Source organism: Danio rerio, chromosome 3 (genome assembly GCF_052040795.2).
Source record: "Danio rerio strain M-AB ecotype USA chromosome 3, GRCz13ab, whole genome shotgun sequence".
Lineage (NCBI taxonomy): Eukaryota > Metazoa > Chordata > Actinopteri > Cypriniformes > Danionidae > Danio > Danio rerio.
This window is the reverse complement of record NC_141023.1, coordinates 13,780,001-13,795,000: the sequence shown is the minus strand read 5'-3', so window position 1 is coordinate 13,795,000 and position 15,000 is coordinate 13,780,001. Positions and strand designations below refer to the sequence as shown.

The window sequence follows — 15,000 nt, the reverse complement described above, 5'->3', positions numbered from 1 at the left end:
GGGGAAAGGACTTTCCTCCAACCGTGAGATTGCAAACCACCCTTTTACCAGGGGAGCACCATGGCCTCGGACTTGAAGGTGCTGATTCTCATAGAAGAGTCTTTAAAATCTATATAAACTAGTTTTACTCTGACATTTTAGTGAGTGGAAGATCATGGAATCACAGGTTTGCTCAGACAAAACATTAAGCTGTATTAAACATTTCCTCTTTGTTGACCCTTATAAAAGGGCAGGCCCTAAACCCACACTCCAAAAAAAAAATTATGCTTGCTGCTGCTTCAAAAGACTTCAAACTACTAATTGAGTTTTTTTGGGACGACTTAACTGTTTTACGTTCAATCGACTTCAATTGGTAAAAACTAATGTTAACTTTATTAATTTTGTCCCATTGTGTGGAAGCCAGATTTTGTTTACAGTGTAGCATCATTGGCTCTGTCTGAAGCGAGCAGCGATTAGCACAGAGATGATTTTAAGCATCAGGATGTCCAGCAACGCTCCTCCTTATTCTAAACTGTTTACAACATGCTCCTCTCCAGCGATACTGAGAGTGAACACAACTCTTCCTTATATGGGGACTCAACGCCACATACCTAGAGCTCAGGAAGACACTTCTGACATAACAGCAATGATACGCAACATCCATACTGCGTCTGCGGTACCTAAGACTCTACAGCTCGACTTCTGGATTACACACAGATTTCAAGAGAGATATCCATGACAGCCAGAGCCAGAATGATAAAGTCTCAGGTATTTTTGAAAGTGGGCTGCAAACAGGATTAATTGTGGGAGGTCAAGATGCTTCTGATGTACTGTAGTATAGAACGATATGATCAAGGGATCAACCAAGTAATCATTAAAAAGGACAGTTCAACCAAAAGTGAAAATTCTGTCATCATTTACACACCCACAAAATCTGAGTTTCTGTTTTTCTCTGTGGAACATAAAAGAAGATATTTTGAAGAATGTTATAAATCTGTAGCCTTTAATTTCCTAGTATGAAAAACAAATACTATAGAAGTCAACGGTTACCCGTTTCCAACATTCTTTAAAATATCTTCGGTAACACTTTATAATAACTACACACTATAAATCATTTATTAAGCATTAGCAAATCGTGAATTCATTATCTGTTAAGCATTAACTCTACATTAATAAACGTTAGTAAGCAGTTTATAACTGCAGCTACAAATGCTCTATTCTTGACTTACAAACATATTTAAAATGTGCTTAATAATTGTACTTTCATACTTAGTTAATGATTTATTTTTAATTACTAAATTAAGTATTGCATTATTTACAAACCAGTTGTATTTAAGAGTAATTGAGGGGTTTTAGGATCATTCAGAATGAGTTAGTAAATGATTAATAAACTATAGAAATCAACATTTATGTCTAATTATTCTGGCATATATTAATGGTTACTATGTATATTAATAAATGCTTTATTAACTCAACCTCATCCGGTTTTGTGACCTAATCTAAAGTGAGGACTATTTATGCTTTTTAAATCCCTTATAAATGACAAATAAAGGCTCAGTTATATTCTAAACAGGAAAAATGACATTATTCATTCCTATTCAATTAAAGATACACAAATGAAACTGTACATCAAATGAAAAATAAATCTTTAAAATTTTATCTAAAATAAATTCACTGTAAGGTTTAAACATTGCATCTTATTATATTGTTAAATGATTATATTGTTGTTGTTGTTTTATACAGTTTTTGTGTAGTATTTTGACACTCCTGTTATTCAGTGTTCCAACTTTACAGTAATTTTATTTTTTAGAAAAGATTGCAAAGATTATTGTTCATTTGATTCTGAGCCCTTAAATAGTCATTTATAAGGGAATTATAAAGCATAAATAGTCCTCACTTTAGATTATGTCAAAAAACTGGATGAGGTTCAGTTAATAAAGCATTTATTAATATACATAGTAACCATTAATACATGCCTGAATAATAGGACATATAAATGTTGATTTAAATAGTTTATAAATCATTTACTAACTCATTCTGAATGATCCTAAAAAAACCAATTAGTCTTAAATACAACTGGTTTGTTAATAATGCAATACTTAATTTAGTAATGAAATATAAAGCATTAACTAAGTTTGAAAATACAATTATTAAGCACATTATATAGGTGCTTATAAGTCAAGAATAGAGCATTTGTAGCTGCAGTTATAAACCGCTTACTAACGTTTATTAATGTAGAGTTAATGCTTAACAGATAATGAATTCACGATTTGCTAATGCTTAATAAATGATTTATAGAGTGTAGTTATTATAAAGTGTTACCGGCCACAAGCAAAACTAGCTAATCATTTAAAGGAACAATTCACCCAAAAGTGAAAATTCTGTCCATTTTTACTCACTCCAAAATCATTTTTTTTCCTCTGTTGAACACAAAAGAAGATCTTCTGAAAAATGTTGTAAACCTGTAAACATTGACTTCCATAGTATAGAAAACAAATACTATAGAAGTTAATGGTTACCGGTTTCCAACATTCTTCAAAATATCCTCTTTTACAAAATATCAGTTTTGGCTGAACTTTCCCTTCTGATTTAAACTAGTTCTAGATCAGTGGTTCTCAAACGTTTCTCATCAAGCACCACCTCAGAAAAAAGTTGTCTTTGCAAGTACCACCATAATGAGCAGCATTGAAATACAGTAGCATATAAGGTCCAGTAAAGCAGCTAAAACTCTACAGTTCAGAAACGAGGCATATTAGTTCCTAATATTAAGAACATTTAAACTAAAATGTGCTTTTAAAAGTTAAAAATTGTATGTTACTGTTCTTAAAAAGTAAAAAAAAAAAAACTTCTGGTTTATCAGCACCTGGAAATGTTGTCTGGACCTCATAAATATAGGCTTTATGTCATCATATTCATATATAAATCATTTTTGATCATTTATTTAAATATATGTAGCATGTACATATGACATATTTGATTCATCCGCGTACCACTAGAAGGAAGCCCACGTACCACAAGTGGTACGTGTACCACAGTTTGAGAACCACAGTTCTAGATGATACCATCAAGGCCACAAGCAAAACTAGCTAATCATTTAAAGGGACAGTTCACCCAAAAGTGAAAACTCTGTCAGTTTCTAACCACCCAAAAATCAGAAGATATTTTGAAAAATGTTAACCTGTAACCTTTGACTTCTATAGTATGAAAAACAAATACTATGGAAGTCATGGGTTAGCAGTTTCCCTCATTCCTCACAATATCATCTTTTTCAAAATATTAGCTTTAAGTGAGCTATCCTGAGCCTCAGCTGGGTCAGTTGGCGTTTCTGTGTGGAGTTTGCATATTCTCCCTGCGTTCACGTGGATTTTGCTCCGGTTCCCCCCACAGTAAAAGGCATGTGGTACAGGTGAATTGGGTGAGCTAAATTGTCCGAAGTGTATGTGTGTGAATGAGTGTGTGTGGATGTTTCCCAGAGATGGGTTGCAGCTGGAAGGACATCCACTGCATCAAAACGTGCTGGATAAGTTTGTGGTTCATTCCGCTGTGGCGACCCCGGATTAATAATAAAGGGACTAAGCCGAAAAGAAAATGAACGAAAAGAAAGAAATGAAGTGAGCTATCCCTTCTCATGTAATTTAGTTCTAGATGGTATAATCAATCCACAAGCAAAACTACAGTAGCCAATCATTTAAAGGGACAGTTTACCTAAACGTGAAAATTCTGTCATCATTTACTCACCAAAAATATTTCTCCCCCCCTCTGATGAACAGAAGAAGATTTTTCGACAAATGTTGAAAACCTGTAACCCTTAACTACCACAGTAGAAAAACAACAACAAAATACTATGGAAGTTAATGGTTTCCAACATTCTTCAAAATATCTTCTTTTTCAAAAAGTCAGTTATGGGTGAACTCTCCCTTCTGATGTAATTTAGTTCTAGATGATATGATCAAGGCCACATGCAAAACTAGCTAATCATTTAAAGGGACAGTTCACCCATAAGTGAAAATTCTGTCATCATTTACTCACCAGAAATCTCAGTTTTCCCCCCTCTGTTGAGCACAAAAGAAGATATGTTGAGAAATATTGTACACCTGTAACCCTTGACTTCCATAGAAGGAAAAACAAATATGGAAGTCAATGGTTATCAACACTCTTCAAAATATCTTCTTCTTTTTTCTTAAATATCAGTTTTGGTTGAACTATCCCCTTCATAAGAATGAAATTGCATGTGGTTTTGGACTAATTCCAAACTCACCCAGCAAAGGTGCCCTTGTGAGTGCCATTTAGGTCTTTACACGAGCAGTTTAATGATGCTCGGAGGTGCATTTACACCTCAGATGCAACTTTTATACTATATCCTGGAGTGGAAAAGAAAAGGCGTATCACTTTTGAGCCAGCATAGAGCAGCATTAACTAATGACTTTTGTGTGTATGCCACATTTACACCACAAAGGTGCCTCAGAAAGATGCCTGAAGTGCCTTTACACCAGGGGTCATCAATCTCGGTCCTGGAGGGCCGGTGTCACTGCAGGATTTAGCTCCAACTTGCCTCAACACACCTGCCTGGATGTTTCAAGTATACCTAGTGGGACCTTGATTAGCTTGTCCAGGTGTGTTTGATTAGGGTTGGAGCTAAAATCTGCAGGACACCGGCCCTCCAGGAACAAGTTTGGTGACCCCTGCTTTACACACTGACTGCTAATGCTGCTCAGAGGTGGCATGAATGCATTTAGACAGCAGCCTGGTCTTTATGGCGTACATTGTAAAAAAAAATCTGTCATTTTACGGTTTACTTCCGGGAGCGGTGGCACCGGAAAAATAAAGTAAAATAACAAACATTAAATAACAGAAATTTACTTACATTTCTGGTAAGTTTCTTTAATTCAACCTCTGTTATTTTACAGTAAATTTCTGTTATTTACAGTAAAATAATGGCCGGTTAAATAACAGAAATTTACAGCAAAAGTTTGAATTAAATAAACTTGCCAGAAATTGAAATTTAAGTTAATTTCTGTTATTTAATGTCCGTTATTTTTTTGTCCGTTGTTTTTTTCCCGGCACCCCAGCTGCCGGAAATAAACTGTAAAATTAAGGATTCTTTTTACAGTGTACAGAAGCATCCTTGGGTTAAAGGGATACTAGTTTGCTCAGAGTGGCTCATAAGCTGTTGCTAAGGTTTTTTGAGGGGTTGTGAGACTGTTGCTCTGTGGTTGCCATGGTGTTATGTTGTTGCTAGGTTGCTCAGAGTTGGTCCTTAACTGTTGATAAGGTTTTCTGAGGGGTTGTGAGACTGTTGCTATGTGGTTGTCATGAAGTTATGTTGTTACTAGGTTGCTTAGAGTGGCTCGTAAGCTGTTGCTAAGTTTTTCAGAGGGTTTGTGAGACTGTTGCTATGTGGTTGCCATGGTGTTATGTTGTTGCTAGGTTGCTCAGAGTTGATCCTTAACTGTTGATAAGGTTTTCTGAGGGGTTGTGAGACTGTTGCTAAGTGGTTGCCATGGTCTTGTGTTGTTACTAGGTTGCTCAGAGTGGCTCGTAAGCTGTTGCTAAGGTTTTCTGAGGGGTTGTGAGACTTTTGCTCTGTGGTTGCCAGGGTGTTATGTTGTTGCTAGGTTGCTCAGAGTTGGTCATTAACTGTTGATAAGGTTTTCTGATGGGTTGTGAGACTGTTGCTAAGTGGTTGCCATGGTGTTATGTTGTTACTAGGTTGCTTAGAGCTATTGTTGCTAGGGTGGCCAGAGTGACTCCTAAATTGTTGCTAGGGTTTTCAAAGGGGTGTGGGTCTGTTGCTAAGTGGTTGTCGTGGTGTTTTGTCGTTGCTAGGTTGCTCAGAGTAGCTCCTAAATGGTTTCTATACAGTATTCTGTGGTGTTGCAAATGGCTTCTGTGATGTTTTCTGTGGTTGCTATGAGTTTATGGGTGGTTGCTAAGGTGTCGCATCTGCTAGGTTTGTTGCTAGGTGGTTTTAGAGTGATTGCCAGCTTATGTGAAGCTAAAAATAAGAAATATCAATAATTTATCACAGTTTAGCATGCTTCAGCGTGTCACAGATGCCCCGGTGTGTATAAGAGAGATCTTTTGAAAACAATTAAAACGGCTGCTGCACTGTGTGTGACTCTGGTGTCTGGAAGCACACTGTGTTCATGTTTTCGCTCAGCAGCTCAGTCATGCACGTACAGATCCTGTGTGTCTGAATGGGGAACATCAGATTCTCCGAGCTCAAAGGGACCCTATCATGCAAGATCAACAACTGGAAGAGGTTTGAACAGTGATGTGTGCAGGAATTATGTGTACACTGTCATATTAGAGTGCTGCAAACCATTCAATTCATCTTTATTCGATTCGCTCAATGTAGATTGTTTCAAAGCAGCTCAACATAGATGTGTTTGTTAACTCAAAAATGAACAATTACTCACTATTTACTCTCTCTAAAGTGGTTCCTAACCTTCAAGTGTTTCTTTTTTCTGTTGAATACAAAATTAGATATTTTGAAGAATGTTAGAAACCGGTAACCATTGACATTTATAGCAGAAAAAAACAAGTACTATGAAAGTCAATGGTTATAGATTTATAAATAAATTCTCAAAATGAATTATTTTGGGTTTAACAACACCAACAACAATAACAACAACAAAATAGAAACTCAAACAGACTTGGAAAAGTTAATAGTGACAAAATGATGACAGAATTTTCAGTTTTGTGTGAACTGGCCCTTTAAAACATATTTACATAGCAGAGTTAAGAGTGCTTTGTGAGAGCTAAAAAAAAATAATTGTAATAATGCAATGCTACATAAAAGCCAGACTACATTTTGCCCACACTTACACCTCTTAGCAACAAATAAACAGTTGTATTTGCTATTTAATTGCATTTATGCCAACTCTTGTGTAACGCACCTTCAAGCTTCACTTCAGAAGCCAATGTTACAGTATAAATTTTGATCATGTAAGGAGGCTTATACAGATGTAACTTTTACATCAGAACAATGTGCTAATGTGTTTTAGGTCAAAATCAAAGAATAAAATAAGTGAATCAAACCAAATGAATATCAATCAATATAGAGTCACAAAATAAATTATTCATTTATTCATTTTCTTTTCGGCTTAGTCCCTTTATTAATCAGGGGTTGCCACAGCGGAATTAATCGCCAACTTACCCAGCATATGTTCTACACAGCAGATACCCTTCTAGCTGCAACCCAACACTGGGAAACAACCATACACTCTTGCATTCACACATACACTACGGCCCATTTAGCTTATTCAATTCATCTATAGCGCATGTCTTTGGATTGTGGGGGAAACCGGAGCACCCGGAAACCCACGCCAACACGGGGAGAACATGCAAACTCCTAACAGAAATGCCAATTGACCTAGCCAGTGCTTCGAACCAGCAACCTTCTTGCTGTGAGGCGATCATGCTACCCACTGCGCGACTGTGATGCCCCCAAAATGAATTATTATGGGCTAAAATCAGAAACAAATAGTTGTAACGTTTTTTTTTTTTACTATTACACTTATTACAGGGTAAATAACAAATTTTTACCTGTAAGACATTTCATAATGTTCCAATATTTAATATAATCCTAGATAATATTTCAAGCTGCCTTCAGACAAATAGAGCCTATGCATTGAATTTTACACTTTATTACTGTAGTATTGTGAAAAAAACTATGATTTAACCACTTTACAATGATTTGTTAAAAATATTTTACAAGTCTAATTAAAGTATTTGCAGTTTGTCACAGCCTGAACTATAGCCTAACTTTCGTTACCTCTTAACTAAACATTTACAACTAACAACGAATGTTTAAGTAACACTTTACACAGCGTTAACCTATAAAAGAGTGAAAATGATTGTGTGTTATAATGTCAATCATCGACTTACCAGAAAGTAGCCTACATTACTCGAGCTCGGAGCACTCGAAAGATTTACGCTTGCTGTTTGTTCGAATTACTCATTTAAAATGAGCTGAAACAACCCAACTCATGAGTTTATTTTTGGTACAACTCAATTGTTTCATGTTCAATCAACCTAAATTTGTAAAGTTCCTTCACGTTGTCTTAACACAAATCAACTTTGTGGACCCCAGCACTTTTTACACTGAGTGCTGCTATGGATATGTCTGTTCATGAGCGTCAACTTAACATACTTTGTACTATTTCTGACAGCCAAAATGCTGTTATAAAGAAAACAAAATTGTGCGATACAACTACTGTAATAAAATACGGATTTTTAAGATCTCCCTCATTCCTAAATGTGGATTCTGTCAACATGTACTCTTAATCCACTTGTTCTAAACCCGTTTGAGGTTTTTTTCTTTCTGTTAAAAACAGAGATTGTTAAACTGAGAATGTTGGAAAAACAACCATCGACTTGCTTAGTATTGTTTGCTCCCACAATGGATGCCAATGACGGCTTTTTTCAACATTCCCCAGAATATTTGTTTTGTGTTCAACAGAAGAAATTCATAAAGGAGAAGAAGCACTTTAGTGTGAGCGAATTTAAGGACATTTTTATATTTGGGTGAACTACCCCTTTAAACTTTTGTTTTGACTTTGGTGAAGTTCATTTGTCGAGTAAGATCCCTACAACCATCTCATCATACATAAACAACCTGTTATGATATATCTGAAATGATGCAAGCACTCATAATAAACCTATTCCATTTACATAAGTAATGTTTTCTTGAATAAATGATACAGTAATCTGTCTGATTTTATTAGCCGCACGTGCTACCTGCGCATATTTGACAGCTGTCAATCAAAGTGATGCCTACCTTACTCTTGACCTCCGCGGACAGTCCGAAAGCAGGTCCGCTCTTGAACTGCGTTGACATCGTGATTCAGACGAGAGGGCGGCGATATAATGTTAGATCTGGAATCTCCGGTCCGACTGTCCGATCATGTGGGGAAGGTTTGGGCCACATCTTCTTTTCCACAATCTTTTTTAAACTCTTCCCATCTGTGCGTGCGCGGAGCGAGCGCCGATTGGCCGGGGCTGACGTCCAATCGCGACGTCACGCAGCTCTGCACAAATGATGTCACCGGCATGGCATTAAACGCGTCCCATGTCACTTTTTCCACTTTGAAGTGAGTTAGGGATGCCTCTGATTCGTCCAATTTGGTGTTTCTCGGTTGATTTTTGCTTCGTATTTAAAGTGCTGACGCAACACAGCACCAAATATGTCTATTAACTAAAATACCCAAAACAAACAAACCTTAGAGTAAAACGAATTATGAATGGCACATGATCATGATTTAACACATTTATTTCCAGCGAAACGCAATTTCCGTACTTATATCAAAGTGTATCATGTTGATAATATTCAATGATGAAATTTAAGGGCCTCTTTATAAAGAAGGTCAAATAAGAGACACAATTGAAGAGTTTAGATACAAAAACCTCTAAATGCCATCTGGAATTTTCCTCTAAAATGAGCATTTTTATCAGGTTCCTGTGTGTGTGTTCAATAATATTACTTTTATAGCAAAGAATAAGTTCTTATCCTGTTCTTTAAAGTGAAATATCTCTACATAAACATATGAGGTTAAGACAAATGTTCTTTTCAATGGAAATTTCACATGGCATTTAGAGGTTTTTGCATCTGAACACTTAAATTGAAGTCAGAATTATTAGCCCCCGTGAATTATTAGCCCCGTTTATTTTTTTCCCCCAATTTCAGTTTAAGAGAGAGTAGATTTTTCAACACATTTCTAAACATAATACTTTTAATAACTCATCTTTAATAACTGATTTATGTTATCTTTGCCATGATGACAGTAAATAATATTTGACTAGATATTATTCCAGACACTTCTGTACAGCTTAAAGTGACATTTAAATGCTTAATTAGGTTCATTAGGTCAACTAGGCAGGTTAGGGTAATTAGTCAAGTTATTATTAAGAGGGATTATAATGATGGTTTGTTCTGTAGCCTATTATAAATATAGCTTAAAGGGGCTAATAATTTTGACCTCAAAATGTTTTTAAAAAATTAAAAACTGCTTTCATTCTAGTCGAAATAAAAACAAATAAGACTTTCTCCAGAAGAAAATAATATTATCAGACATACTGTGAAAATTCCTTTGCTCTGCTATACATCATGGGGGGGGGGATGAACTATTCAAAGAGGGGCTAATCATTCTGATAAGCAAATGATGCTATAAACAGCAGAGAGTTGTATGAAAGCAATTGATGCATGACCAAAAGCAAACAATTTGTTTGAAGAAATGAGAAACTGCTACTATGATGTGCACAAACGACTAATTGTTTTACCTGTTGTGCAAATATAAATAGTGTTGTGAGAACTGCAGCAAAGCCACTGAGAAAAACTGTAATAGGAATTAATCTGCCTCATCATTACGGTGGTACTTGGAAAGACAACTTTTTTTCTGAGGTGGTACTTGATGAAAAACAATTGAGAACTACTAAAGTAAACTATTCATTATCAAGAAACCATGTACATAATTTTTAAAAGTTAAGTCAACTTAACAGTTCTGAGTTACAGCGGGATTATACTGTAACTTTCTTAAAACACAGATTGGTAGATAGATAGATAGATAGATAGATAGATAGATAGATAGATAGATAGATAGATAGATAGATAGATAGATAGATAGATAGATAGATAGATAGATAGATAGATAGATAGATAGATAGATAGATAGATAGATAGATAGATAGATAGATAGATAGATAGATAGAACAGACATACAGATGAGATAGATGGATAGATTGATAGATAGACAGACAGACAACATTTTTAGCTCACTGGCGTATATATATTTTTATGCTTTAATGTAATGAGCTGGTTTAAATTTTTTCCTGCGCCGTGTTATTCTGACACAGATGACAAGCCATAGGAATGTGGGGCCGGGATTTAGTCGTCCAGTCAGAAAACAGACCTCCAAGACCAGCCGAGTTCAATGTTCAGCAGAAGAGATGAGATTCCACATAGGTATGAAACAAAGACAGCATGATGTCATCATTTAAATAAAGCCGATGACGATTCCACACGTTATAGAACGTGTTCTTTTTAAATCCAGACACATTTGTGTTCTATTGCATTTCAGTAACGGTCTAGTTTTGATATCAAACGCACTTCCAAAATTTGATATCATCCTTCATTCATTAAAAGAGTTTGTCATTTAATGTGATTATCTTAAATCAGGACCTCCATTGCTCAGTCCAGCAAACAGAAGCACAGCCCTAGCTCTAGAGCACAGGTGTCAAACTCAGTTCCAAAAGGGCCGCAGCTCTGCACAGTTTAGTTCCATCCCTAATTAAACACACCTGATCAAACTAATTGAGTCCTTCAGGCTTGTTTGAAACCTACAGGTAAGTGTGTTGGAGCAGGGTTGGAACAAAACTGTGCAGGGCTTCAGCCCTTCAGGAATTGAGTTTGACTCCCCTGCTCTAGAGCATGTCTTAATAAATTCACTAAAATGTCACAAACTACTGTGAAAGTGTGTGTGTATTTGCACATTGATGGTCTAATGTGAAAGACAGGGTGTTGGAGCCATTTGTGATATTTATATATATTTATATTTTATTTGTTGCATGATTGATTAAGATTAATAATATTATAAAGTATTATTCTGTGTCACTGATCGAGTGGTTTAATGACATAGATAAACTCCACCTACACGTCACGTCAGCTCACCTGCTTACGTAAGGGCTCACAGGTGATGGGTGATCAGCTGACAGGAGTAGCGGGGAAACAGTTTTTTGACCGTGTTTGTTTGTAGCATTTGTAAGAAAAATAAAGTTAATCTTGAGATATAAATGCTTGGACGCGTCATGAACATCACTGCTCCTGTCAAAACGGCTCCGTAATAACTAAAGGATGCTGGAGACCGTTATACAGGGTGTAAACTATCGCCTAAACATTTACAAAATTGGCTCTTTATCCACCACTGTAATCGGTGGCTTATCTGACCACAGGCTAAACTGACCAAACACTAAGAAATATTGCCAATTAAGACTTTTGTGAAATAAATGTTGTCAAAATGATAGTAAAAAGGTGTAAAATAGCTTCAGATGTATTTTTTGCTCATGTACTCTGTGATGCATTCAAATTAATTTAGTTTCATGAGCAAAAAAATATTATCATACAAAAGAAATTCCTTGAGTGTGTAAAGCACACTTGGCAATAAAACCGATTCTGATTAGCATGATTTAATAGCTGTGTCTCATTTCAGAGGCTGCATCCTCCGAAGCAGTGGTCACCAAACTTGTTCCTGGAGGGCCGGTGTCCTGCAGATTTTAGCTCCAACCCTAATCAAACACACCTGAACAAGCTAATCAAGGTCTTTGTAGGTATACTTAAAACATCCAGGCAGGTGTGTTGAGGCAAGTTGGAGCGAAACCCTGCAAGGACACCGGCCCTCCAGGACCGAGATTGGTGACCCCTGCTCCGAAGGATGAAGTAGACCACAGGTGTCAAACTCAGTTCCAAAAGGGCCGCAGCTCTGCACAGTTTAGTTCCAACCCTAATTAAACACACCCGATCAAACTAATTGAGTCCTTCAGGCTTGTTTGAAACCTACAGGTAAGTGTGTTGGAGCAGGGTTGGAGCTAAACTGTGCAGGGCTTCGGCCCTCCAGGAATTGAGTTTGACATAGGTCGAACTGAACGTTTTGAAATGAGACAATCTTGTCGGATCCTGTTTCTGTGTTTTGCGTTCCAGTATTTATTTTAATGGATCCGGCGTTAACTTGTGAGTGGTGAATACCTACGAGTGTGTGTGTGTGAGAGAGAGAGCGTCCAAGCGAAGGATTGTACAAATTAAGGACTGTGTAAGATATATTAGAAATATAGAAAATTATAGTGTTATTAAACACATTCGCTCAATTTCTAAACCCCACACTGTACGTTTAATTTTACGATCTTATTGTGTTTGATCTGTTGTATCAGAATCCTATTAAACACATTTGTTTTCAATATCAGTGAAAAGTATAACCAGATGTATTATTCCAAAAATGGCATTTCATCCCTGAGCCCTTTTAAGCGTTCACAAAGGGACAGTCAGGAGTGTGGTTGGATGACATCATCGGTCTCTGTCAATCATCGGGCTTAGTTAAAGTGCGTTTGAGCTCTGTGATGGTCTCGTACAGTAGCCGAGCGAGCGAGAGGGAGTCAGTCGGAGCGCAGGCTGATCCAAAGCTCTTGTAAACATTCTAGGGGTTGAAAAAGAGCAGGGGAGGAATTCGGACGCTTTATTTGGTCATGACTGAGGCAGACGATCAGCCTGCTATGAGGGTCAAGACAAAGAGGTGTTCTCGCTGCACGGCTCCAACATTCACAGCTTCATGAGATACTTCACATTCTGCTGATTTATTCACATACAATCACAAATCTTCACGTGAATCCCTTATAGATCTCAATCTATTACTTTCTAAAGCTGATGTTATTTGACTATAGAGGAATGCATCTGAGATGCTCTGGGGATCTGCTCTGTGTTAAAGATAGTTTTTTTTTATTGTGTCCCTGTACATCCCTTTTATTGTGTCCCTGTACATCCCTAATAAATGACCCAGTGAGGATGTCAGTGTGAGGTGTGAGTCAAGACACCAAACTGTCAAACATCTTTAACAAAGATAAGCAAATATAAGTAATACAACTAGACAAGTTTCAAACTTGTTAGAGCGTTGCTAGTGCAGAGGCCAGCTAGTGAAGTGCTGTACAGGTAAACCTTACTCCTCTGACCTCTAAACACTAGGAGCTATGGTCTTTAGCCTCCTTAGTTGAGCAACCAACTTCCATATGGAAGACCGACGAGGTTATATTGGTGCCGTGACCCGGATGGGAGTAAGGTTTAAGGGGGTGAGTGTAGCAGAAGCCAGCTAGTGAAGTGCTGTGCAGGTAAACTTGACTCCTCTGACCTCTAAAAGGTGATCTAGCAACAGACGCTGGGGGCCATGGTCTGTAGGCTCCTTGGTAGAGCAACCAACTCCCATGCGCAGGTCATCGGTTTGATTCCAGCTCGTAACGGGTCGGGTGCAGTAGGACCCACAAGGTTACAGTGGTGCCGTGACCAGAATGGGTTTAAGGTTTAGGGGGGGTGAGTGTAGCAGAGGCCAGCTAGTGTAGTGCTGTGCAGGTAAACCTCACTCTTCTGACCTCTAAAGGTGCTCTAGCGACAGACACTATGGGTGCTAAAGGTGCTCTAGCGGCAGATGCTAGAGGCCATGGTCTTTAGCCTCCTTGGAAGAGTCCAACTGACCGCCGGAGGGAAGGTTACCGTTTCGATCCCAGCTCGGAACGGGTTAGGTGTAGTATGACTGATGGGGTTACATTGGTGCCGTACACCGGATGGGAGTAAGGTTTAAGGGGGTGAGTGTAGCAGAGGCCAGCTAGTGTAATGCTGTGCAGGTAAACCTCACTCCTCTGACCTCTAAAGGTGCTCTGCAACAGACGCTAGAGGCCATGGTCTATACCCTTTAGAACAACCAACTCCCATGCAGAAGGTCACCAATTCCAGCTCTGAGCGGCTTGGGTGGTGTAGGACCGGTAGGATTACAGTTGAATGCTTTGGTGGTCACGCCAAGAGTTGCTTGGCAGTTGCTAATAAGTTCATGAGGCATTTCCAAGATGGTTGCTTAGGTGTTCTAGTGGTGGCTAAAGGCTGATTTATACTTCTGCGTCAAATGCCGGCATATTCTACGGCACTGACGCATAGCCCTTCGCCATGGCCATCGGCATCACTGACGTGCACCTCTCAAAAAATGTAACTACACATTGCATCGACGCGTAGCGCAAGCTCTGTGATTGGTCGGCTTGGTAGCGCTGTCAAGTCTGTGCGGGACTGAGAGCCGCGCGAGCGGCGCTAGCCCAATGGAGCGATTGTTTACAAGTGTGGAGACCTGTGAAGGAGCTCAGGATGGAAAGTTTTGTTTTGTGTTTACCTCATAGTTAAAGTTGTTGCACGTCCGCCGGTTCCTGCCTCAAAATGAGTGAGTTTGAGCCACTTGTACATCCAGGAAGTGTTCAGGAAAAGCAAAACAGCAGCGAAGA

At 38.0% G+C, this 15,000-nt stretch overlaps 2 protein-coding genes across 6 annotated transcripts in view; one reads left to right on the top strand and one right to left on the bottom strand.

Annotated features, from left to right (window-relative positions):
- Positions 1-8,907, bottom strand: part of cnn1b (calponin 1, basic, smooth muscle, b) — a 27,468-nt gene extending 18,561 nt beyond the window's left edge. For all 5 annotated transcript variants that reach the window (XR_015480504.1, XR_015480505.1, XR_015480506.1 and 2 more), the window contains exon 1: positions 8,762-8,907. Coding sequence is in view for 1 of the 5 variants with exons in the window: in XM_087244094.1 (XP_087100220.1) it covers positions 8,762-8,821 (60 nt within the window). In the remaining 4 variants the exon portion in view is untranslated. The remainder of the gene's footprint in view (positions 1-8,761) is intronic.
- Positions 1-15,000, top strand: part of LOC147845543 (uncharacterized) — a 261,502-nt gene that overhangs the window by 49,862 nt on the left and 196,640 nt on the right. The window lies entirely within an intron of this gene.